Genomic DNA, 26577 nt, shown 5'->3' with positions numbered 1-26577 from the left:
ATATTTGTTGATGCAAACAGATATTAGAAACAGCTCAGGTCAGTTTCTTTTTAAATTGCTTGTAGCTCTGAATGTGTTGAGACATGCACCTTTTCTCTATCTAAAGAGTGCCAAAAATAAACATGTTCTCCCTGCTTATCATTGTAAGCTAGAAAAATATAGCAGAAGAAAGAAAAACAACCCTGTGATTTGGTTGCCTTAAACAGCTGTTTCAATTATGCTCCAAGACCTGACCTTCCTTTCCAAACAGTTGCTGGCTCTGGCAGCAGGCGTTATGACATCAAAACGTAACTGTAATAACATAATTTTCGAGTTCTGACGTCTCTTCTTTATAATTTGCAACCGAGTGCGTCACAAGTCGCCGATTATTAAGAAATTAGAGACAGGCAAATATATAGGGATTACAGAATCCTAGGTATTATAATTATATACTTTATGTAATAAAAGATTCCCCTTGGGCACCTTAATACAGAGACACCAATCCTTTCAGCCACATACACATATCCAATTAGAACGTAGAGGCCTATCTATTGAAGCAATGTAAGGATTATAGTAACAACTCTATACCAACAAATAAATTCAATTTGCACAGTTTATTTATGTATTCTTTAAAAAAAAACAGTTAAAGTAAAAACATAATTAAAATTAAAATTGGGAACACAGGCAATATATACAGGAACAGATAATATACAAGAAATCATAAACACTTCCTATTACTAAAAAAAGGAGGTACACAGTAAGAATTAATTTTCCGTGACTGTCAGAATAATTCTTAAACAATGTGCATTGTACTTCTCCCTTTGTTTCAAAGCGTTTCGACGGACACACTAAATTATAGCCGCCTTCATCAGGAATATATTAGCTGTCTTCCCAAAAGGCTTCTTCAAAGCAAAACTGCCTTTAAGTTAGGGGTTAAATGCCTCCTTCCTTGATGTAAAGGCCACGGACACTGCAACACCAAGTTCCTAGTCAGACTTTACAAAGATGTACCCTTATAGCGTCTTGCTACTTGGTTTTAATATCCAATATTAAGTAGCTCTTTCTTCAAACTGACCGGGACTGCACGCGGGACGCTGGCGTTTTTGAAACTTGAGAGGCTATTATTTTTTTAAGAACAAGTTCGAGAGGCTGGATATAGCTCTCTTACCCTCAAGTCTAGAACTCTTCAAGACAAAATTAATAATTGGTTCGTGAATACTGAGACGTGTGTAGATACAGATTACACGCCTGCTATTGTCGATGTGGCCAACGTACCGCGTGCACATCTATTACAGTATTACACCTTTTTAAGTTTCATTTTCACCTAACCGCAGACTACATATAAGCTACTTAATATCGGATATTAAAACCAAGTAGCAAGACGCTATAAGGATACATCTTTGTAAAGTCTGACTAGGAACTTGGTGTTGCAGTGTCCGTGGCCTTTACATCAAGGAAGGAGGCATTTAACCCCTAATTTAAAGGCAGTTTTGCTTTGAAGAAGCCTTTTGGGAAGACAACTAATATATTCCTGATGAAGGCGGCTATAATTTAGTGTGTCCGTCGAAACGCGTTGAAACAAAGGGAGAAGTACAATGCACATTGTTTAAGGATTATTCTGACAGTCGCGGAATATTAATTCTTACGGTGTACCTCCTTTTTTTAGTAATAGGAAGTGTTTATGATTTCTTGTATATTATCTGTTCCTGTATATATTGCCTGTGTTCCCAATTTTAATTTTAATTATGTTTTTACTTTAACTGTTTTTTTTTAAAGAATACATATATAAACTGTGCAAATTGAATTTATTTGTTGGTATAGAGTTGTGTTACTATAATCCTTACATTGCTTCAATAGATAGGCCTCTATGTTCTAATTGGATATGTGTATGTGGCTGAAAGGATTGGTGTCTCTGTATTAAGGTGCCCAAAGGGAATCTTTTTTGACATAAAGTCAGTTTTGGTACCCTATCCCTTTGGTTCTGGGGTCCCTCTCTCTTTTATCAGAGATTATAATTATATAAACTTTTTTAATTCTTACTTTTATTTTATACGGACATATTTATACTGCGTGAAGGCAACGCAAGGCAGCCAAACAATTACTTTCCGTAGAACAAGTATGTTCCTAAACCTAGATCGCTTGATTACTCAAAGTAAAATGGTAAAACAGTTCAGAGTAAAATCTTGTGTCACTCAGCATCAGAATGAGGGTTCCAACAGAAGGCAGTTAGTTGAACAACAATTAAAATAAGATACTGCTTTAGCTCTGAAATGATTCCAAACTCTACCAATGACCTTAAGTACAGCTATTCAGGGTGATGGGAGAAGCCGCAATTTATATGGATGCCTTTTCTTGTAAAAGACATCAGAACAGCAACCCTCTGTAAGGGGCTGCGGCTTCATAAAACAGAACAACAAACAGAAATAGGTAGCAGTCAAAGTATCTGCTATAAATATCTGCTGATGACATTCGCTGCGCGAATTGTATTGTATGGTGAAGCGCTTTGTGGTAAAACAAATCTCTGTTGTGTGACTGAATAATAATTGCACTGCTTAGCCCCTGACTCTTAATGCTACTTGTTTGGACCTGCGCTGTATAACGATCTATGTTAGAGCGCGAAAATAATTTTTAGATACACTGCGGGGATTGATTTTAAAATTGCACTGTGTGTTGGCCTTTTAATTATATTTGCACCCACTCACCATTGAGGCACTCGTCACCCCTGTAGCCCCGTTTCCACCGCAAGCGCTAGGCTTGTTTGTGTGGAGGGTGCAGGGCGGGACCTTCTTCCGGCTTCCAGGCCGGGGCAGGCACTGATTGGGCGAGCCTGTAGAGGCGGAGCTGATGACTAGCCCGTCCTCTACATATGCCAGATGCCCTCTATGACGCGCAGCGAGTACGCGCAGCGCCCGCGCCGAAGACGAGCCTAAGACCAGCCCGTCTGGGCCCGTCTTCGGCGCGCCTAAGACCAGCCCGTCAGGGCCCGTCCGGGCCAGGCCGGGTCACAGGGTAGGGAACTATGCTACATCAGCCCCACCAAATACAGGTATGATGACCTCTGAGCAGCTAAGGTCCCTTCGTCCAAGGAAAAATGATGCCATCTCACACTGGTAAACTTTCCTGTCCTAAATGCGCGCTTACTCTCACTGATTTCCAACCCTATCCAGAGATAAGCGACGGTACTATCAAACAGGGCCACTCCCCAAAACCGAAAATGCTTGAGTTTACGTTCTACAGTGTAAACTGCCGATCTTTACCGCGACACAAATTCGATATTTTCAACTTACTACTGGACAATAAACCCAGTGCAATCTTCTTGACAGAAACCTGGCTCCATGATGGCCTGATGTGGCTACCGCTCTCCCTCCTAACTATGCCATTGTTAGAAAGGACAGATTTGGGCAAGTTGGCGGGGGCATTGCAATCATTTACTGTAGGAATCTCACGTGTAGCTCGAATTGGTTGACATCCCTGACTGTGAAGCCGCGTTTTTTAAAATTTCCCTTAACCCCAATTTTACATTCTCCGGTCTTTTGATCTATCGGCCACCGGGGAACGCTACCTCATGGGCCGCGAATTTAGCAAGCCATATTACACCTTTTCATCTCACCTCCAAAAACTTCTCAGTGATAGGAGATCTTAATTTACACCTCGACGATCTAGCTAATGTCTCCTGTGTGAACCTTTTAGACGACCTCACAGCACTGAATATGACATTGCTCAATACAGGCCCCACACACAAAGCAGGCCACCTTCTAGACCCAATTTTTTCCGAACATGCAAGAACTAAAATGGCTAAACACGACCCCTATTTGTTGGTCTGATCACCATCTAATTCTTTTCAACCTCACATTAGCAGCATCCTCCCAACCATACCCCGTCCGTCCAGCCACCTTCATGAGAAACTGGAAAATGCTGAGCATTGAAGAAATTAATATTACCCTGGCCAAAAACCCCCCTGTCCATGGCCATGACATGGAAAGTATTGCCTACGCAACTCACACGTGGCTTGGGAACGCAGCAGATATTTGTCTGCCTCCTTCCCACTTTAAAGGCAATATTCATCGCCCCCCAGCTACGTGGTTTAATGAGTCTCTGACAATGGAAAAATCTAAGTGTAAAGCGCTTGAAAGGCAATGGCGGAAAAACTATGACCCCATAAAGAAAGAGTTATATCGAAAGGCTAGGAATATTTACCACACTGCCTGCATCAAGGCCAAAGCCCTCTACGTAGCAAAGACTATCAACTCAGCTCCCAATATGGCCCGGACGCTTTTCAATACTGTTAAGGAATTGGCGGGTGAAAAATCTACTGCTGCGGCCTGCCCACTAAACACCCAACAATGCCAAGATCTGGCCTTTTTTTTCCACAGAAAAAATTGAGAAAATCATTACTGACGTTAATAAGAATATCCCAGTCAATGACCCACAAGAAGAAGATACCACTCCTGTGATAAAAGAAGGGTGCATGTTAGAACACTGGCCTTCGATCACCCTCGAGACTCTGAGGTCCCTCCTCAAATCCATCAAGTCAGGCTCCCCTCGTGATCCGATTACCATTAGTGTCATAAATCAACTGGACAATCCTTCCTTAAACATCATTGCCAACACGCTTAATGCTTCCCTCCAACTCTCTACGGTCCCCTCGCTGTGGAAAAACGCCATGGTCAGCCCATTATTAAAAAAAACAACTGCCAATCCTGAGATTTTAGCTAACTATCGGCCCATATCCCTTCTCCCGGTTTTCTCGAAAATCCTTGAAAGACACATCCATTCTGCCCTCACCACATTTACTGAAGACAATTCCCTACTACACCCTTCTCAATCGGGTTTCAGGGCAGGTTACTCCACCGAAACTGCTCTTCTTGGAGTAACTGAGAAGATTAGGAAACTCCTAGATGATGGCCAAACAGTCGCACTCATTCTGTTAGATCTGAGTGCGGCCTTTGATACCATTTCTCACAATAAACTACTAGCCACGCTCAGGAGAAATGGTATCGGTGGTGCGGCACTGGAATGGATCAGGTCCTTCCTTTCACAACGCACGTTTCAGATCGCTTCTTCCCTCGCCTGTTCTGATACGTTTAGTGCCCCACATGGAGTGCCCCAGGGCTCGATCTTGAGCCCTTTGTTTTTTAACCTTTACCTTCGCCCATTAGCTGATTTTGCAGAAAGGTCTAGACTCATCCTTATGACTTATGCGGATGATTCGCAAATCGTTTTTTCACTGTCAAAATCCGATCCCCTTGCCCCTTCTCTACTTAAACAAGGTCTCCAAGAGGTCTTCTGCTGGATGTCTAACAACCAACTGAAGCTAAATGGGGAAAAAACAGATTCTCCTTCTAGGGAAAAACAAAGATTTATGGAGTTCTTCCCACTGGCCGCCTATTTTAGGCAACCTCCCCACACCAGCCACTCAAGTTAGAAATTTGGGGGTTACCATTGACAATGCACTTTCTATGAAGCAACAAGCAAACAAAGTCGTTGGCCTATGCTTTACCATCATGAAATGGCTGCGTAAAATCTTGTGGATGCTGCCCCCTGCTACCCAGAAGACCGTAGTCAATGCACTCATTACATCTCGGCTTGACTATGGCAACATCCTTTACCTTGGCTCAAATCAGGCGGTCCTAAGACGGCTTCAACTTGTCCAAAATTGCGCCGCAAGATTGCTGTGTAAAATCCCAAAAACCGCCAGGGTATCGAAATACCTTAGGGAACTACACTGGCTCGGGGTCGAGAACCGGGTCAGGTTCAAAGCCCTGAGCTAAATGTTTAGGATCAAATATTTGCAAGAGCTAGCCAGTCCCTACCTTCCTACACGAAATCTGCGCTCCCTATCAGCAGCCAACTTTGGGGTGCCCAGATTTAAACTGGCAAGAATGGGAGGGAGGTCCTTCTCCCATCTAGAGCCCACCCTATGGAACTCACTCCCTTCTCACATCCGTAAAGAGGACAACTATGCAAGATTCAGGAGAAACATTAAGACCTGGCTTTTTGAGAAATGATTTGTCCACTCTTCCGCTTTCCATACCTTTTGCTCAGCTATAATGTCTTGGCGCCGGGAAACCCTTTGTGGGTAGCTGCGCTCCTTACAAATGCAAAAAATAAATAAATAAATAAATAAATATAAAACCACCAAATAGGATTAACCTTCGAAACACAACAAACAGTGAAGAGGTTTCAAGCACACAGAGGAAAAGCAGTCCTGACTTACACAGGTAGAAGCAAAGCTGATGAAGATTTAAACTCTACAAGAGTGATAAATCCCTTTATAACAAATTAGACACCTTACCTATGTGAAGACCCGGGTGAGTCAAGAGAAAGGGGCATTACATTGCCTCACTGTTAAAATTAGTTCTCAACTGACTGATTATACCTTTTTCTGTCAGTGCTACCCCATGGCGCCTTTTCCATAGGACAAACAAAAGATGATGCAGGAGTGCTGAAACTTTTCAGCCACTCACTCCCAGTCACAAATCTGGGTTGAATCCATCATCATTCTTTAGCTCACTTTGCCACCCCAGTTTGGACCCAGCCACATGCAAATCAGTCTGACCCTGTACCTCATGGGGACAGTCCAGCCGAACTGCCAAGCCCTCACTGGACCGGAAACAAGCATCCTGGGACCAGTTTCTGGGTAACACCCTCATCAGCCAGCCAGGCTAGCCTTTCCCATAAGAGACAGCTGTGTTTTTCAGTAATTCTCACATGACTTCGATAGTCCTTACCTGCAGAGTGTCTGCGAAATAAACTATGAGATTCTTCAAATCCAGCATCAAGTTAGGATCAGAGCAGTAGGACTAAATAAAGGAAGAAATACATGAATTAGACAATGAATTGGAACACAACGACCAGTCTAGTCTGCTTCTTAATTCAAAACAAGTGGCAAGGCAGTGGAATTAGCCATGGTATACTGGAATATTTTCATAAAGGGAAATACATGTTTTCTTGTGAGCAGATTGAGGATTTTGGGATACTTTTAAAGTATGCTTCCAAGCCACACCCCATCCAGTCTTTGAAACAAAATATCCACATTACTTGATGGCGGTCAAGCAGCTGACAAAGAAATGCTCTCAACAGGGCATCCCACCAGGAGGCATTAAAATAGGTTTATGCAAGCAAAAGATAAATGTAATATCCAATGTAATCCTGGGAATAAACACCACTGACGTCACTGATATAATAAATGAAAATGCCTACCATCAATACTGGACTAAAAACAAAGATAATTCAATCTGGAGCCATCTAACTTTCAAGTTATTGTTGACAAGAATCACTTACATCCTAAACAGCAACATGTCACTTGTACGCAGTGTAATTTTTATGTAAACATGTCTCATGGTGTGATATAAAACTGTTGTACCTAGATGATGTATAAAGTTTTCTTTCTTCAGGGACCCTCGGTTTCCTTAGAAGACAAAACATGATTCCGTCTAGTTCTCAATTAATTGCATCTCGTGGGTGTGTACCGGCCTTTTAACCAACGTATTGTACACTATGATGTCATTGGGGGGAGGTTATGGTCCGAAGGGGCATGTGTCCACGCCTTCTTCAGGGAATTCTGACTATGTCCTACCAGCCCTCTTATGTTGGCTCGAGGCCATGAAAAGAGCCCGCCTCTTGGCCCCCTTTACCGTAGATTTTCCCTTCCTCCTCTTCTTCATGCTCAGACGTGTTTGGAGACTCCAGCTCCAGGTATTCCACCTCAGGAGGGTGGCATTTGATCAAACTCTGAAGGGATTTTGAATCCTACTGAAGTTTCAAAGGCACAAGGCCCCGTTTCACCTACTGAGACTTCAGTGGGATTCAAAATCCCTTTAGGGAGTGATCAAACTCCACCCTCCCTTTGAAGAGGGCCTCCATTTCGGCCTCAAGCCTACATTTGTCCCAGTCAGTGTCAAGAATGCTCTGTTTGGCAATGAGGCCTTCTTCGGTCTACTTTTCTCAAAGATCTTTGTCCTTGCATGCACCCAATCTCTTTCACAGTAGAGGCCAGTTCCTGGGCTTTACAACCAATGGTTCTTTGTACCACAACCTGTGGCATTCTTTCTACTTGTTCTTGACCTCTATCTCAGTTGGTTTCGGTGCCGGGTAGCCTGGAGTCCAAATACTTCAGCAAAGTCCCAGTACACCCTTAGGGTGTTCCCTGGTACTTTTTGTACTCGCTGTCTTTCTAGATCTTCTCCCTCCCCATTTCGGTGACCTCTTTGATGTCCGATCCCTCTTGCTGTGCCACCTCAGTTTCCTCAGGGTTCTCCTCTTCACTCGATAGCCAGACGTCCCTCATTGAGGGTTTCTGTTGTGACTGTGCTATGGAGCAGTGAGCTCACTTCGGATTCTCCCTTGCCTTCAGAGTCTTGGGAGGAAAAGCTGCACATACCTCACAGCCCTCCAGTGAGATGAAGCAAAAGGCTAACTTGGTGTTCAGGTGGCGAGTTGAATTCTAGTTGAAAAACAATGTTTAACCACATCGCTGCTGTGCATTTTCCACTCCTGTGCTGGAAAGTGTCCTTTTGCTTTATTTATGACGAGCTCAGCTCGTCATCAGCACAGCTCCACTGTGCCTCATGACGAGCTGAGCTCGTCATGAGCATGGAAGGGGTTATCAGATGAAGTTTAAGTGAAGAGGTCCCGAACCATCAGTCCAATGCACCAATGGCAGGAGACCCAGATGTAGGTAAAGAGTCACTACTGTAAGACAAGCAAGTTTCAAAGTTTGGATGAGAGGCCAATAAAGTGTAAAACTCTGCACCAACAATAGTTTTAACAAAAACTGGATATTTATAAGTGTATGAGAAGGCACTATGCCAGCCACCACTTTGAACTTCTCAAAGCAAACGAATATTAGGTTCTTTGCTGGCCTCCTCACAAAACAAGCAAAATCTTGTAAATTCCACATAGTCTAAGAGGACTCCTCTGGTGTTGCCTTACACGAGAAAGCCACAGAGATCACTTGATCGTTCAGAGATATATGATTGGTTCGTGCCTCATGCCCGAGGTGAGCCGTGCCATATTTCTCCAGGTCAAAATCTAAAGAGCGACTTCAAACAAAGGAATAATCTAGTCTATCTCAGGAAACAAGCCTTGCATAGGTGTGCTGGAATGTAATACGGGCTACCACATTTCTTGCACTTAGTGGATTTGTATTCAAGTAATAAGGGTGTCAGGTGACAGTAGGGGTACAACAAGAAAATCAGTCTTCACAGATCTGCTTTAGAGCGCCGGGACACCTCTGATTGAGGTAGCTGTTTGCGCTTTATAAATGTCGGTATTATTATTATGATTAACAAGAGAAGCTAGCAGTTACTGGAATCGCATAGAAACAGCTCATGGGCAAGAGAGCAAAATACAACCTCTTTATGGTAACAGAAAAAGGATATCTAACACTCTTTTGCCATGTCCTTCACAGGGAAATGGTATAATTAAAGAAATAGGAATATACTTGAAGATTCAACTTTCTTGTATCCAGGTGCTCCATCACAGGAGTGGGAGGTTAGCCCTCGGAAGAATTACACGACAAGTCTGGACTTCAGCTTCTTGTGAAAGTCAAGGAGCCAGGTATGAGAAGGCACGGACCTCCTGCTTTTGTGTATGCCTGGGGAGTGTGCTAATGGGAGACCTGCAGAGTGGAGGTGTCTGGAAAGTCAGTGGAAGTGAATATGGCTTTTCAGGTAGGTCAGGCCTGGGTTGTAGAGTGCTTTGTAGGTGTGGGTAAGGAGTATGAAGTGTGCACACTTTTGTATCCGGAGCCAGTGGAGTTCCCTAAGGTGTGGTGGGATGTAGACTCTGCGCGAGGCGTTGGGGACTAGTCTGGCTGCTGTGTTTTGGACAGTCAGCCGTCTTCTGATGAGCTGGTTGGTTATCCCTGCATACTGGATGTTCTCACAGCCTAGTCTGCTGGAGATGAGGGATTGGACGATCATTTTCCTAGTGTTGTTTGGAAGTCACTTAAGATTTTCTTCGGCATCCTTATTGTCACGGGTGAAGGATGACGAGACCACTGCGTTGACCTGGGCAGTCATGTCTAGTTTGCAGTCTATGATGATCCTGAGGTTTCTCGCTTGTGAGCAAAGTATAGGGGTGGGTCTGAGGTCAGGTCCTTCTTGGAAGGCCGCACAGAGCAGATCTGGCTCCCACCGTGTGCCTTCGGGCCCCAGCGGGTGGCCACAGGTGTCCCTCATGGGTCATCCCTTAGTCCCCTTCTTTTCAACATCTATGTCACCCCGCTGGTTTATTTAGCAGAGACATTAGGGGCTAAGGTGATGGCCTACGCTGATGACACCCAGCCTCTGTTCTATTGGGGAAGGGACGATGATTCAGTTGTCTCTGCTCAACACTGAAAGACCTTTGTTTTTCGCTGGCTCGCTCATGCACAGCTGAAGTATAATGAAGAGAAGTCAGAGCTCCTCTTGTATGGCGTATTTCCTGCCAATTTCAGAGAGAGGCTGTGACCCCAGGCTTCCCCTTACCTAGCACAATGGGAAATGCTGCAAAAAATCAGGGGATTTGGTTCAATGAGAACCTAACCATTTCAACCCCGGTCAAGAAGCTGGTTGGGACCTATTTGGCACTCTGAAAGCTCTGAGGAAGTTTCTTCCTACCCTCACAAGACATGCTAAAGAAACTGTTGTCCGCACCCTTATCTTGTCCCGCCTTGACTATACCAATGCATGTTATGTGGGCATCCCCGGCTACCTCCTGAATAAATTGCAGGTTGTTCAAAACTCGGCTGCCAGACTCCTGCTGGGTCTATCTAGCATGTGTGATTTGTGCGCTCATTTGCGGTCTTTGCACTGGCTTCCAGTGGAGTCCCGAATCAAATTCAAAATTTTGGCTATTGCCCATAGGGCTCTTCATGGCCTGGATCCCACCTACCTACAGAAGAGGTTTGCTTGCTATAATCCAGTGAGACAGAAGCGTTGTTATTCTCAACTCCTGGTGCAGACCACTAAGTTCGAACACCAAAGGCTTGGTGGGAGCTCCTTTGTGCGGAAAGCTGCTCTAGCATGGAATGCACTGCCTCTGGTGCTGCGCGGCATACTGGATCCTGTGGTCATCAAGAAAAAGTTAACAAGCACTGGCGTTGCCAATAGGTCTCGCAGTAGGAAAGTTGGAGCTATTACAATTGCAAATAACAATGCCTTTTATTTTTGTTTTCATTTTAAAAACATAAAGGGCTTTGTCATTTACAAAACCAATAGCTCCAACTTTCCTACTGCGAGACCTATTGTGCACTGCACAGTATGGCTGAAAGTGGCACTGCGTGTGTGTGAGTGGCTTTGTGTGAGTGTTGTTGCATGGGTGAGAGTGTTGTTGCATGGGTGAGAGTGGCGTTGCATGGGTGAGAGTGGCGTTGCGTGTGTGAGAGTGGCGTTGCGTGTGTGAGAGTGGCGTTGCGTGTGTGAGAGTGGGCTTGCGTTGTGTGTCTGAAAGTGGTGCTGTGTGGGTAAAAGTGGCGTTGCGTGTGTGAGAGTGGGCTTGCGTTGTGTGTCTGAAAGTGGTGCTGTGTGGGTAAAAGTGGCGTTGCGTGTGTGAGTAAGTGGCGTTGCGTGTGTGAGTAAGTGGCGTTGCGTGTGTGAGTAAGTGGCGTTGCGTGTGTGAGTAAGTGGCGTTGCGTGTGTGAGTAAGTGGCGTTGCGTGTGTGAGTAAGTGGGGTTGCGTGTGTGAGTAAGTGGCGTTGCGTGTGTGAGTGAGTGGCGTTGCGTGTGTGAGTGAGTGAGTGAGTGGCGTTGCGTGTGTGAGTGAGTGAGTGGCGTTGCGTGTGTGAGTGAGTGAGTGAGTGGCGTTGCGTGTGTGAGTGAGTGGCGTTGCGTGTGTGAGTGAGTGAGTGGCGTTGCGTGTGTGAGTGAGTGAGTGGCGTGTGAGTGGCGTGTGAGTGGCGTGTGAGTGGCGTGTGAGTGGCGTGTGAGTGGCGTGTGAGTGGCGTGTGAGTGGCGTGTGAGTGGCGTGTGAGTGGCGTGTGTGAGTGGCGTGTGTGAGTGGCGTTGCGTGTGTGAGTGGCGTTGCGTGTGTGAGTGGCGTTGCGTGTGTGAGTGGCGTTGCGTGTGTGAGTGGCGTTGCGTGTGTGAGTGGCGTTGCGTGTGTGAGTGGCGTTGCGTGTGTGAGTGGCGTTGCGTGTGTGAGTGGCGTTGCGTGTGTGAGTGGCGTTGCGTGTGTGAGTGGCGTTGCGTGTGTGAGTGGCGTTGCGTGTGTGAGTGGCGTTGCGTGTGTGAGTGGCGTTGCGTGTGTGAGTGGCGTTGCGTGTGTGAGTGGCGTTGCGTGTGAGAGTGGCGTTGCGTGTGTGAGTGGCGTTGCGTGTGTGAGTGGCGTTGCGTGTGTGAGTGGCGTTGCGTGTGTGAGTGGCGTTGCGTGTGTGAGTGGCGTTGCGTGTGTGAGTGGCGTTGCGTGTGTGAGTGGCGTTGCGTGTGTGAGTGGCGTTGCGTGTGTGAGTGGCGTTGCGTGTGTGAGTGGCGTTGCGTGGGTGAGTGGCGTTGCGTGGGTGAGTGGCGTTGCGTGGGTGAGTGGCGTTGCGTGGGTGAGTGGCGTTGCGTGGGTGAGTGGCGTTGCGTGGGTGAGTGGCGTTGCGTGGGTGAGTGGCGTTGCGTGGGTGAGTGGCGTTGCGTGGGTGAGTGGCGTTGCGTGGGTGAGTGGCGTTGCGTGGGTGAGTGGCGTTGCGTGGGTGAGTGGCGTTGCGTGGGTGAGTGGCGTTGCGTGGGTGAGTGGCGTTGCGTGGGTGAGTGGCGTTGCGTGGGTGAGTGGCGTTGCGTGGGTGAGTGGCGTTGCGTGGGTGAGTGGCGTTGCGTGGGTGAGTGGCGTTGCGTGGGTGAGTGGCGTTGCGTGGGTGAGTGGCGTTGCGTGGGTGAGTGGCGTTGCGTGGGTGAGTGGCGTTGCGTGGGTGAGTGGCGTTGCGTGGGTGAGTGGCGTTGCGTGGGTGAGTGGCGTTGCGGGGGTGAGTGGCGTTGCGGGGGTGAGTGGCGTTGCGGGGGTGAGTGGCGTTGCGGGGGTGAGTGGCGTTGCGGGGGTGAGTGGCGTTGCGGGGGTGAGTGGCGTTGCGGGGGTGAGTGGCGTTGCGGGGGTGAGTGGCGTTGCGGGGGTGAGTGGCGTTGCGGGGGTGAGTGGCGTTGCGTGTGTGAGTGGCGTTGCGTGTGTGAGTGGCGTTGCGTGTGTGAGTGGCGTTGCGTGTGTGAGTGGCGTTGCGTGTGCGAGTGGCGTTGCGTGTGCGAGTGGCGTTGCGTGTGCGAGTGGCGTTGCGTGTGCGAGTGGCGTTGCGTGTGCGAGTGGCGTTGCGTGTGCGAGTGGCGTTGCGTGTGAGAGTGGCGTTGCGTGTGAGAGTGGCGTTGCGTGTGTGAGTGGCGTTGCGTGTGTGAGTGGCGTTGCGTGTGTGAGTGGCGTTGCGTGTGTGAGTGGCGTTGCGTGGGTGAGTGGCGTTGCGTGGGTGAGTGGCGTTGCGTGGGTGAGTGGCGTTGCGTGGGTGAGTGGCGTTGCGGGGGTGAGTGGCGTTGCGGGGGTGAGTGGCGTTGCGGGGGTGAGTGGCGTTGCGGGGGTGAGTGGCGTTGCGGGGGTGAGTGGCGTTGCGGGGGTGAGTGGCGTTGCGGGGGTGAGTGGCGTTGCGGGGGTGAGCGGCGTTGCGGGGGTGAGCGGCGTTGCGTGGGTGAGCGGCGTTGCGTGGGTGAGCGGCGTTGCGTGGGTGAGCGGCGTTGCGTGGGTGAGCGGCGTTGCGTGGGTGAGCGGCGTTGAGTGGGTGAGCGGCGTTGAGTGGGTGAGCGGCGTTGAGTGGGTGAGCGGCGTTGAGTGGGTGAGCGGCGTTGGGTGAGTGGCGTTGCGGGGGTGAGTGGCGTTGCGGGGGTGAGCGGCGTTGCGTGGGTGAGCGGCGTTGCGTGGGTGAGCGGCGTTGCGTGGGTGAGCGGCGTTGCGTGGGTGAGCGGCGTTGCGTGGGTGAGCGGCGTTGCGTGGGTGAGCGGCGTTGAGTGGGTGAGCGGCGTTGAGTGGGTGAGCGGCGTTGAGTGGGTGAGCGGCGTTGAGTGGGTGAGCGGCGTTGAGTGGGTGAGCGGCGTTGCCTGGGTGAGCGGCGTTGCCTGGGTGAGCGGCGTTGCCTGGGTGAGCGGCGTTGCGTGGGTGAGCGGCGTTACGTGGGTGAGCGGCGTTGCGTGGGTGAGCGGCATTGCGTGGGTGAGCGGCGTTGCGTGGGTGAGTGGCGTTGCATGTGTGAGTGGCGCTGCGTGGATGAGTGGCGTTGCATGTGTGAGTGGCGTTGCGTGGATGAGTGGCGTTGCGTGGATGAGTGGCGTTGCGTGGATGAGTGGCGTTGCGTGGATGAGTGGCGTTGCGTGGATGAGTGGGGTAGCGTGGATGAGTGGGGTAGCGTGGATGAGTGGGGTTGCGTGGGTGAGTTGTGTTGCGTGTGTGAGTGGTGTTGCTTGGGTGAGTGGCGTTGCTTGGGTGAGTGTGGCATTGCGTGGGTGATAGTGGGCTTGCGTGGGTGTGAGTGGCGTTGCGTGTCTGAAAGTGGTGCTGTGTGGGTGAAAGTGGCACTGCGTGGGTGTGAGTGGCTTTGCGTGAGTGAGTGGCGTTGCGTGGGTGAGTGTGGTGTTGCGTGGGTGATAGTGGGCTTGCGTTGGTGTGAGTGGCGTTGCGTGTCTGTAAGTGTTGCTGTGTGGGGGAAAGTGGCACAGAGCCTTTGATGTGGCCTGGCGCAGGAGAAATGCTGCTGCTGCTAATTAAATATAAAAAGTGTTTAGGGACTCAAGGCTACCGAGAGTAACAAGGCAGTGCTGGGAGGGGGGCTGCACACCAACTGAAGTGCTCTGGTTGCACGGCCTGAGGCCGGCCGTGTGAAGTGATAAGCCTTTGAAGTACACAGGCATGCTGTGACGGAGGTGTGAGAGGTCTGGCAGGGAACAGATGGCCTGGCTGTGAAGCAGGGGGCGGGGCAGCACTGGGGAAGCCTGTGGGAGGGTGATTGATGCCTTTGATGTGGGGAGGGAGGAGAGCCTTTTGCGAGCCTGCAGGAGAAATGCTGCCGATGCGCGTGCATGTTTAATCACGTGATTCACGTGAACTTAAAGAAAACCGCGGCTGAAAGCCCGTGGTTTGAAGTGGATTTTGCCGACTTGAATTCTCCCCATTTCCCATTCCTGCGGAATGGTAAAGGCGAGACCTAAAAACCCTTCTCTTCTAGCTGTTGCTCTGGCTTATGTTTCCTTTTCCCCAGCGCCGGGACACTCTGCTGAGTATCTGTGTGCTGTATAAATATATATAACAAAACAGGTCTGTATGTCAGCAGGTGGATTCCCACGTGGAGCAATCTTTTTCGAAGACCACCACTTTGATGTTCTTGATTACACATAAATGATATAGCTTAATGGTAGACAGCTATCAATGGGAATGGGTGTGTCCTATTGTTATTAGCACACTGTGGAACACTTTCAAAACTAAGAAAACTAAGGCCATGTAGTGATTAACAAGGACTATGATTTGGCAAGAAAATGTTAACCTTTTGTAAGCTCTGAACAAACCCATAAATGAACACGAGTTTTTAACTGTTGTTGCTCTGGTTTTATAAATCATTGTTAACCACTGGAGAACATTGTCAAACTCGATCCAGTTGAGAATCACATCTGTTTTGTTGTTGCTATTTTTATGGTATGTATGTATGTCGTTTGTCTGTATGAGGAATGCAATGGACGATGGGCAGAATAAAGGCATAAATAGATAGTAAAGAGAAAGACGTATAGAATAGAGGAGGAGTTTTCAGGAAGTTAACACCATCTAGTGATAATCCCACAGTATACAACACTCAGAGACTAAAGCAGACTTTACAGTTTCACGCAAAGCACTACAAATATGGTAATTTATGAATGACTTACTGAATGTGTCCGTAGAGCAGCCACCGTCTTTGAAAGAGCCATTTCCCACAATTCGTCAAGATAGGCTCTGTTGACTAAACCATGGGACGTGTGCAAGATGTGATCCTCAACTACGAAAAACCTGACGAGAAAAGCAGAATGCAGATGGAGTTCATTAAAAGACTATTCTCCAAGTCTGTCCGATACAAAAATCCCACCAAGCTATTGACAAGAACTTAACAATTGCTGGAAAACAAAGTAAGAGGGACTTTTCCGATTAAGAGCCAAATAGTTGCATAAATAAAAGACAGAAAAAACAATAGAATGTGGGCCCTAATGCATACCAGATTTGCATAATATGTAAGTATTTTCACAACAACAATTTGCTGGTCAACATCATATAATCTGCAACTGATGGGGGTTCATTTGGTAAGTGGCATGGGTTAATGGCCAACATTGCTGTAGTAATGTTCTTGTGCAACACTGTGGGGAAATAAAATACCAACAAACAATCTGGATGCTCCAAAGATTGGTTCAAAACAACATGTGTAATAGTTAAGTCACCAATGGAATTCAGTGTGCCACTTTTAAGTTCTGGATTCCTAGATTTCTCATTTCTGCAGGGAGCTTCAAGGTTGTTCTCGGAGGCCAATGCTCTTTAACATCTATGTGCCCCCAACAGCAAACGTGTTGTTGGGTGCTATGCTTCAGAAATTATGTCCCGTGCCCGCGACACCCAATTTATGATATTGTTTGGACAAATTCAGGTGGATGAGAACACAGCTGCCCAATTGAAATATTATCTTCCATCAGGCACACCCGCAGGGTCGGTGTTGAGATCATTAAATTGGATCCCGATTAGTAAGCAATATTATTTTGAAGCACCTCTGCCATGCTCATTGAGCGCTGCATGCGGTAGGCCCTTTCTACCTCCATTCAAGAATTGGGTTCTACAGCACGGCTAGGAGTCTTCGATCATCTGATACCGCACTTGCTATTATCCGACACATCTAAACAGTTGGAAATGGAGACGATCCTTTTCTTACCTTGCACCCTATCACTGGATTAGCTCCGGATCCAGATCTGTGCTGGTCAAATTTTTATCTCCTTCAAAATCTGCTAAAAACCTGGTTATTTTAAATATTCTGACAACTGGCATGCCGGGTATTCTCTCCTGTAGCCTTCAGGCTCTAGTGCGGGGATACTCCTGGTGGACGGTGACCAGTTAGGTTTTTAGGGGAAAAGAGACACACACACCAATAAACAGGGATCAGTTGAAGGCACATTATGTGAGCACCAAATACATCTTGTACACCATATTAGCAAGTTGGCACTTTATGCTTTTCCTTGATCATCGACCCTACTTAATAGAAAGCTTACAGTTTGCCCCCGGAAATGTATGCATTTCCAGTCTGCCTCAAACCCCATTGCTTTGTGTGGATTTCAGTTACATTAAAAGATCTGTCAAGCATCTTTATGGGTTTACTCGACAGGTTAATTTAGACAAGATACTTCTCACATTTAAGCACTTAGCACTTTTTGTGCCTTTTGATTCATCGGGGTAAGCATCAGGCAGCCTTGTGAAGGGAGGCAGCTTAGCACTTTAGGCTCACGACAGCAGAAGTACTCTGGCCAAGCTGAGCTGACCGTATATTTTACGTCATTATTATTCTGTGTCTGTACATTGGTTTTCATTGGCTGCAATACTCATTGTAGCTTTTAATAATGTGTATAGTTTTAATTGACTTATAAACTAATTTTTGACTGACTTATTACTCCTGTTGGAGTGAGCCGTTCGCTTTTATGTTTTTGTTAATTAACTGCTTGCTATAAAGTACCGAAAACGTAATAAATGGTATAAGACTGCAAGCACCTACCTCCTCCACCAAGGCACCTACAGTGTGTGCTTAGGCCATACAACAGAGTTAGAAGGTGCAGGTGTCCAAAGATGCAAGTCAGCGGTCGGAAGGAAGCCTAGGTGTAGCACCTGTGCCTTCACAGGATGCTGCCCCTTCCTGGGTGAAGCCATAGACTGCGCTTGTGTGGTACTTAACACGCGAAGGATGAGATACCAAGTACTTGACTCTCCTCAGGCCTTGCAGTGCGTTGCTGGTAAATTGTCTGACTCCGCGGTTTTGCTTGGTTTCAGGATATCGATCATGATCACGTCAAACCCACTCCAACAGAGTAACCTCTTCTCACAACACTGCCTCACGGATACCCTCCCTTTCATTTGGCAGTCTAGAAGCCTGTTAGACACTGCTTACCCTCACTGTACTGACTCCTAGGACTTCTCCTCAAAGTAACCTTACTGCCCCTCTAAACAATATTGCAAAGTGAAAAATGTTCCTATAGCCCCGCCCCTTTCACAAGTTCTTGGGGACATGGATGCCTAAGAACAGGCAACCGATCCAAAGACTTTTAGAACAGCAATGGAACATGATACATCCTGCGGAAAACAGCTATGACCCATAGCAAGGGCCAGGCAAGTAAACAGTTATCAGTGCTTTATCACAACTCTTATCCCTGGACTGGAAACAAGCATCCTAGGACCGATTTCAGGCGTTCAGCCCTCATCAGCCAGGATAGCTTGACTCCAGTGGCATGAAGAGAACGGGACCGACGCCTGGGCATACCCATCCCACTCGGGTGACAAATGCAAAAATAACAATTGATGGTCAGAATGCAGAACAATGTCATACACTCACCCCAGTACAGAGATGTAAATGTGTGTATACTTGTAAAGCACACTGTCGCCCCATCTCGGGGCATCCTGGCGCTGTATACCGCTGTGGAACCCTTCTTGGCTTTCCCTGTGAGATGCCCCCTCCTGGGCACCCCCAAGGTGAAGCCAGGCATCCCAGCGCTGATGGGGCCATTGTGATAATTAAGGAAGCTATTGCCCAGAGTTGCAGAGTGGGACCCATGATTAGAGTAGGCACCGAGGCGAGAATTATCAAGTCCGCGAACATTGAGCCCAAGACCCTGCCGCGTCGGGATGGAACCCTGGTCCCGGGCCTGACCTCTGCTTCAGGGACTGCCGCTTCTAACCAGTGAGCCACACTTCTCCACAGATCTGGGCCTAAATCTATCGTTTTTTTGCTCACCATGCCATTTCAGTTTGGACTGTTCCTATGAGGCACAAGGTCAAGACTGATTTGCATGTCGCTTAGTCTGAACTGAGGTGGCGAAGTGAGCTAAAAAATGAGGATGGATTCAACCCAGATCTGTGACTGGGATGAGTGTCTGAAAAGTTTCAGCACTCTGTCCATCATCTCCTTATGTTTGCTTTGTTCGTCCTAAATTGGCAGCGTATGCCCAGACGTGGGTCCCTTGCTCACTTTGCCACTGGATTTAAGCTAGCCTGGCTGATGAAGGGTGTTACCCAGAAACCGGTCCTATGTTGCTTCTTTCCGGTTCAGGGAAGACCTGGCTTGGCAGTTCGGGCTGGACTGTTCCCATGAGGTACAGGGTCAAGACTGATTTGCATATAGCTTTGTCTGGCCTGAGGTGGCAAAGTGAGCTAAAGAATGATGATGGATTCAACCCAGATCTGTGACTGGGGGAAGAGTGTCTGAAAAGTTTCAGCGCACCTTTCATCGTCTCCTTGTCTTTGCACACATCCCTGTGTGCCAAAACTTCCAGCACTACATGCGGTATAGGTAAGTCACCCCTAAGGCAGGCCTTACAGCCATAAGGCAGGGTGCACTATACCCATGTGAATGCATATCTGCAAGAGTGGATATGCCCCGGAGATATCTAAGTTCACCCTTATATATACCAGTGCACAGGGAAGACATAACAAGTACATGGCTGAACACTTGTCATTACGAGTTCCAAAGCTACATGATGGTTTCACTGTACCCCAAGGTGTTAGGTACTAAACATCTCGCCTTACTAAACCCACACTGATGCCAGTGCAGGTTTTATGAATAAATACACAGCGATGGCACCTTAGAGGTGCCCCCTAAAAATCTACAAACTACTAGCGTTTTGACTGACTGGTCTCGACCAGCCAGCCACCATAGACAGGTTTCTTACCAACTGAGGTGACAGCCTTTGCTCTCTGAGGACAGGAAAAAAACTGCTCTGCGCAGAGGTGATCACATCTCCTCCAAGCAGGATGGACATTCCGGGGCTGGAATCTTTAAAGCCCCTGCCACCTTTGATATATGAGTCTGGGCCTCTCCAGATAGTGGAGGTGCCCACCCCCCAGTTCTGACCCTTACTTTTTGGCGACAAGACAGGTGGGAAAAATAGTTCCATTAGGCGGTGTGCCCACATTTATGCAGCACCACATCTAGGCCGGGCCAGCTGATGTGGACCCTGCTTTTCAGAATCCTCCATCTTGCATTGGAGAGAGGTCAGGGTAATGACCACTTCCGACAGGAAGAGGTCACAAAGACAGACAGGAAGAGGTCATAAAGACGAAGATGACAAAGAAGAGCTGCGGAACCCGAGAACTGAGTGCCTGCTGCTGAGTTTTGGCACAAACTCCTGCCTGCCACTTCAAGACTCGACAGCCTAGGTGAACTGTCTCGCCCTACTGCTGTGTGGCCTCTAAAAACCCTAGAGGACTATCAGCCTTAGCAAACTTCCCAAGAACTCCATCGGAGTGGCGGAGCGACTCCCCTGCAGGACGCAGTCACCGGAACCGCAGAGTCCCATCCACCAACTTGCAGCAGCTTGGCCCAACCAGTGCAGCAATCGGCCATGAATAGGTACCCGTGCACTGGAATGTCAGATTTGTCTCCCCACTGAAAGTGAAGGAACCAGGACCGACCAAAGCCGTGTAGTACTAATCCCCGGGGTACCAGATGCCCTGCAACCATAACCAACATCGAACAGTCCTATCAGAAATCCAACTGTACCAGAGCCCAGCAGCCACAGAGGGACATGAGGACCCCTTGAGACCCACTTTGAGAGTGGCCCAGTAATCCAGAATTTGCTCCTACCAGCTGTTGGCCCTGACCGCGAAGAGCACCATTACGCACCGTTGCCTGACAACCTATCTGCTCTGCACCCAGCCCGGGTAAAGACGAACTGACTGTGCTCCCTTGTCCCTAAGGCCCTTATGACCGTAGCCCCTGTTTCGGAGCCCTCTGACTTGCCCGCAAGTCTCCTTGTGCAGCTTATCTCTAGAGGGCCCCTCTTCTCTGTAGTGCTCCAGCTACCAACTCCACGCACCAGATGAACTATTGGTAAAACATTGCACCTTGGCTTCCTAACTTCTCTAAACACAGAAAGTGAACCCCTACAACTGTCTGAGCTGTATGCTTTACCTACCTGCTTTTTCCTCCTATAGGAGTGCATGGTGCGTAACTGAGCACGACTTTGGACTATTTGCTTATCTTTGAGAATGCAGTACTTGGTTCTAATATACATATAAAAATAACTGTTATTTTTCTAAATTGGTCTCCTATGTATTCTTTAAGTGTGTGTCTTATTTATTGCCTCTGCGAGTACAACAAATGCTTAGCACTACCTTCCGATAAGCCTAAATACTCGCCCAGACTACCACAAAAGAGAATGTTAGTATTATCTACTTTAGCCTCTGTAAACCAATTGCGACCCACTGGACTCTTTGCACAATGTTCTTCTTTGTAGTACACTATATAGAGAGACAGCTTCTTACATTGATGAAACATTGTTATTTTATATATCACTCACCTGATGCTCTTTATGGCCATAATGGATTACCCTGGTATTCTGCAACCCTCCTCCTATGGGGTGTAACTTTGCCAAGTGTCACCAAAGGCAATATAAGATCCGTTAATGTGAAGGAAGACTCAGCACCGTTAAATGATTGAATAGATCGCACCTATACTTTTGGGCAACAGCCGTCAACCCAACTAAGCTAAGTCACTCAATACCAATCAGGACATGTTTTGTACACACAAAGAGATCTGTCACGCAATGGCTACCACAGTAGGCAATTTTAATATAGTCCATTCCTATATGCCTGGCTCTTGCCGTTCAACAGCACCAAGACTTGACACTCAAAAGCATAAGAATTTATCTCGGCACAGCTACATTTTCCTTAAAGATGACTGTGATGCAGGTCATCCTGTGGAAAAAGGTAGGGCTAGGACCTTTTTCAAGATTTGCCCGGCGCTAACCGCCCTTGTACCATTCAAATTTACCAAGCAATGAGGCAGGCGCCGGAGACCAGAAGGCAGGAAACAGAAGTTTTATTCCGACGGAGCAGAACACATCAGATCGGACAACAAGGTATCGTCTCGAGGTGCTCTCTCAGCCTCTCGGAGGCCTGGCCTCTTATACACTGGTTTATGGCATGTGACCTTTCTTTATTACAATCAGAACATTGTGACATAAAGGAAAAGACATCCCTGTAATCCTCGTGTCAATCCCACCCCCATATACCTTTACAATAGAGGTCCTCAACCCGCTGATAAGAGGAGGGGGTCATCACGCAGCTGAGTGTTTCGCCAAGTCTTAGGATGTGTGCGCCTGATCATATCCCAGGGGGTGGGGAGGCCCTGATCAACAGCGTGTCCTTTGAAGAGGGGTGGCTCCATACAATGAGGGGCAGTAAATGGTATCTCCTGGTTTAGGCGATGGCCTCGGACCTGTGTGGTCAGTCGGACACGGGGTAAGGGGTCATCAATGGAGTGGTATTCATGCCGCGTGGACAATTGAGTGCGGAGGGAAGGTTTATCAACAGAGGGGCATTCATAGGAGGAGAGGAGGTGCTGGTCAGGGGCTGGTGTGACTCCCAAGGACAGGGTCATGCAGAAGGGTTATGCTCATGAGGGGGGGGGGAGGGGGAGCCAGGGTGCGCGGAGGATGCTTGCTGGGTCAGAGGGGCACGCTGGCGATCGATCGTGGACAGGGAGACCAGGATACCTAAAATGGCTGCCGTGCACGTAGTACATAGGTGACAAGCTGGCGCAGATGATGTTCAGATCGCAAACTAAAATTCCACAGTCCTCCCTTTTAACATGTCTCGCCAACTTGTCAGTTTGGGTTTATCCCCATAAGGCCACGTATCTCTGCTTCATAGAGGGGACTCATGTGCTCATTTTGGAAGTCCAAAGTCTTTGGGCACATACAGTTGGAAACAAGGCCGCACAAAGATGGCAGACATTGGATACTTAAGCAACACCCACATAATATCACAACAGGTATCAGCACGAGGGAAAACAACCTCCAACCCCAGTTCCTCAAAGTGTCCCAAAACCAGTTTCCAAGCGACCATCCTTCTTGTTCTTGGTGGACCTCCGAGGAAAGTCTGTGGAGGTGTTCAATTGCCTTATAGACGGAAGGCGAGTTGTCAGGCACGTAGGTGCAGCAGCTGGATCCGATGATGCGGCATGCTCCTCCTCGGTCGGCTAGGACCACATCTAGGACAAGGCGGTTTTGGAGGGTCACAAGGCGGACCGCCTGAAGCTCCGCCGTATTGTTAGCGAGGATGCCAGCGGTGATGTTGATCGTTGTTTCCACTGCCTGGGTCAGGTGCCGGATAGCGCGGCTGTTTGCCATGGGGCCCCACAGAGGAACAAGTCCCTTTGCTGCATCTAGGAACTGTGCTCCAGTGGAGTCGGTTTGTCCAATGTCATCGGCACGCCTCTGCCGGTGATGGTTGGCAGGGGCTACATACGTGGGTGGAAGAACGAAGGCAATGTAGCAGGTACCCTTCCAACCCTTCGGGAGCCAGGTGTAAGCTTTGGTGCCACACACAAAGTACATATTCGGAGAAGCAACAAAGGAAGGGGGGTCAACTGAGTCCAATGTTCTGGTGATTCGGCAGGAACTGTGACCCACCAGTTGCGTTCCCCGACCTTCTAGGCACACAAGTCCAGTGACATTGATAACAGACAGAGCCACAGTCAGAGTGGCGGTGGTTTGTTTTTGCAGATGAGAGAAGGTGGATCTAGCTGGATTGTGGAGTACCTGTACTTCAACACGTTCTTTGGCTGGAATGTCTTTAAGAAAGGTGGCGCCTGTGAGCGCAGGACACAGGGGAGCAGAAGTCTTCCCGGTTTTGTTCAGCCAGAACCCAGAGTAGAAGTGCGACACTGTCTGGCCGGAAGTGGCGTTGTCCTTGTGGCTCTCTTGCATGAGGATCAACCAGGCGAGGCAGGAGCCGTGAATTGAGAAAGGAGAAGGGATGAAGGGGATGGAGTGTCCAGTGGCATGCGGGAGCAACCCGCAGATCCAGCAGTTTGTAACATTTGCAGCAAGGTTGTGTTGGTGCAACAGTTGCACGAAGGAATTGTTCCAGAATTCCCTGCGCCTTTCTCGCAGCTGAGGCGACAGAGAGATTAGGTGATGTTCTTTCAGGGGTGTTGGTTGTGCAGTTGGTAGCAATGCCTCGTGAGCCGGAGTGCTTTCCTCCAGAATCCAGAAGGAGGTCATGAGGAGGAGGCAGAAGAGGAGGACAATAAAGAGGGCAATTGTCTTTGATTTGTGCAAATTGTCAGTCTTTGGGTTTCTGTAGTGGGTATTTCCTGTTGCTTCCATCATCTTCTTATCTGGCGCTTCCATCATCTTCTTATCTGGCGCTTCCATCACCTTCAAGGGGCTCGGTAGCGGGCAGAACCACAGACTTCGTTTAGCTTCTCTCCCGGCAACCCTTGGTTGTGCTTAGGTTACCGTTCTGAGATTCAACTTAGTCCGTGGCCTACTTAGCCGAAGCTCCCTCCTTTCGACGCAGGAAATACCCTTCTCTGGATGGCACAGTGGGATCAGAGAATTTCGCAAGTTCAAGTGCCCTAGTATCGGGATAACAGTTCAATGTCGGTCGGTCCTTGTTCAGGAGCTCTTCTTGGGTGCTGACGTTTTCTGTCGTGGCCAGGTTCGCAGAGACCTTCCGGCAGTGGTGCGCGTGCAGCCAGTGCCTCTTCCCCTCCACTCGAAGCGCCGTCCGGGTGGTAATCAGCACTTGCCAGGGGCCCGTCCACCGAAGTTCCAGACTCTTGGTCCGCTGGAAATTTCGTATCAACACGAAATCTCCCGGTTGGATGTCATGGCCGGGGCCCCTGGAAGCATCGGGGATGGCCTGCTGCACCTGTTGATGAATGACAGACAATGTTTTAGTTAACTTGCACAAATAATCAGATAGTAGGACGTCTGGGACATCATGAATGGAGGTCGGTTTGGGAGCAGTCCAGAGATTCATCGGTCGCCCAAACACGACCTCGTAGGGGGTCAAATGGTGCTTGGTGGGAGTGGAACGCATCGACAACAAGGCCAGTGGGAGGGCATCCGGCCAGTTGAGTCCAGTGGTGGCCACTATTTTTGACAATTTCAGCTTCAGAGTGGCATTATGGCGTTCCACCAGACCGGCGGATTGGGGGTGGAAGACTGCATGAAACCTTTGCTTCACCCCCAATCCCTTTAGGATTAGTTGGATAACCTCAGCTATGAAGTGGGGGCCATTGTCGCTCCATAAAATTCGACAAAGGCCATAGCGAGGGAAGAATTCCTTCAGTAGCACTTTGGCAGTAGTCATGGCAGTGTTGTCACGGGTTGGATAGGCCTCTACCCATTTGCTGAAGGCACATACGATGACTAGTACATACTTCAGGCTTTGGCATCTCTCTAGTTGGATGTAGTCCATCTGAAGGACCTCAAAGGGGTGATTGGGGGTCCCAAACCCTCCCCGGGGTACCACTGTTCCTTTCCCTGGGTTGTGTTGCAGACAGATAAGGCACTGCTGAACTAAGCGTCTGGCTGAGTCAGGGATTTTGTCGTTGTGCCAGACTTTGGAAATGAGTTTGATCATGGGTGCAGATCCTATGTGTGCGGGGGAGTGTGCCATCGTCAGTATGGGGATCAGATATGAGTCGGGCAGCAACCACTTGTTTGCATCCTTCGTTCGCCAGCAGCCCTCTTCATCCTTCAAACCCACCCTTGCCCACTTAGTCAGCTCGTGAGGGGTGCTGGCCGACTGTATGTCTCTGATCATTACCCTTGTGTCACTCCATTTTTCTGCTTGTGACCTGGTCACATACATGCGTGTCACCGTCCTATTCTCAGCTGTGGTTCGTGCAGTGATGTCGGCCAATGCATTCCCTTGTCCGACTAGGTCTGTCACCCTTTTGTGTGCCTGACATTTGATCACCGCTAATCGTTTGGGGAGGAGAACTGCTTCAATCAGAGCGGAGACTAGATCTCCGTGGAGGATCGGGGTGCCGTGGGACGTCAGGAATCCCCTCTCCCTCCACAGGAGTCCAAAATGGTGGACCACCCCGAAGGCATACTGGCTGTCTGTATATACGTTCGCGGTGGTCCCTGCGGCTATGATGCATGCTCGTGTGAGAGCTATCAGTTCTGCTGCCTGGGCAGATTGTTGTGTGATGCAGGCTGTCTCAACTACTGTTCGGGCTGTCGTAACTGCATAGGCGGCTGAAGTGGTGCCATCTGGGAGTTTGATGCACGAGCCGTCTACCCATAGCTCTCCATCGGGGTCAGTAAAAGCAGTGTCTCGGAGGTCAACTCTACTCCTAGTCTGTTCGTCCGTGAGGGTCACACAGTCGTGGATGGGAGGAACGTCGGGGTCATTCTCAGGCAGGGGCAGTAATGTGGCAGGATTCAAAGTCGTGCATCTCTTTAGCGTGATGTGGGGTGCAAGTAGAGTCAACTCGTACCCTGTCAGTCGTGCGCTAGTCAGGTGTTGGGTCTTTGTCTGGTTCAAAAGGGTGTCGACTGCATGGGGTACTAACACAGTGAGGGAGTTTGAAAGTACGATTCCTTCGCTCTGGCGGATAGAGACAGCAGCGGCAGCTACTGCTCGAAGGCAGGCAGG

The 26577-nt window shown here is 48.7% G+C and overlaps 1 protein-coding gene across 1 annotated transcript in view; it reads right to left on the bottom strand.

Annotated features, from left to right (window-relative positions):
* The window catches only part of EXOC6B (exocyst complex component 6B), a 1740488-nt gene that overhangs the window by 1097201 nt on the left and 616710 nt on the right, over positions 1–26577 (bottom strand). Inside the window, exons 11-12 of the mRNA XM_086960104.1 lie at positions 15828–15948; positions 6711–6782 (exon numbers count right to left, since the gene is read on the bottom strand). Coding sequence (XP_086816230.1) covers positions 6711–6782; positions 15828–15948 — 193 coding nt within the window. The remainder of the gene's footprint in view (positions 1–6710; positions 6783–15827; positions 15949–26577) is intronic.

This window comes from Lissotriton vulgaris, chromosome 3_1 (genome assembly GCF_964263255.1).
Source record: "Lissotriton vulgaris chromosome 3_1, aLisVul1.2, whole genome shotgun sequence".
In the NCBI taxonomy this organism is placed as follows: Eukaryota; Metazoa; Chordata; class Amphibia; order Caudata; family Salamandridae; genus Lissotriton; species Lissotriton vulgaris.
This window is presented reverse-complemented; position numbering and strand designations above follow the sequence as displayed.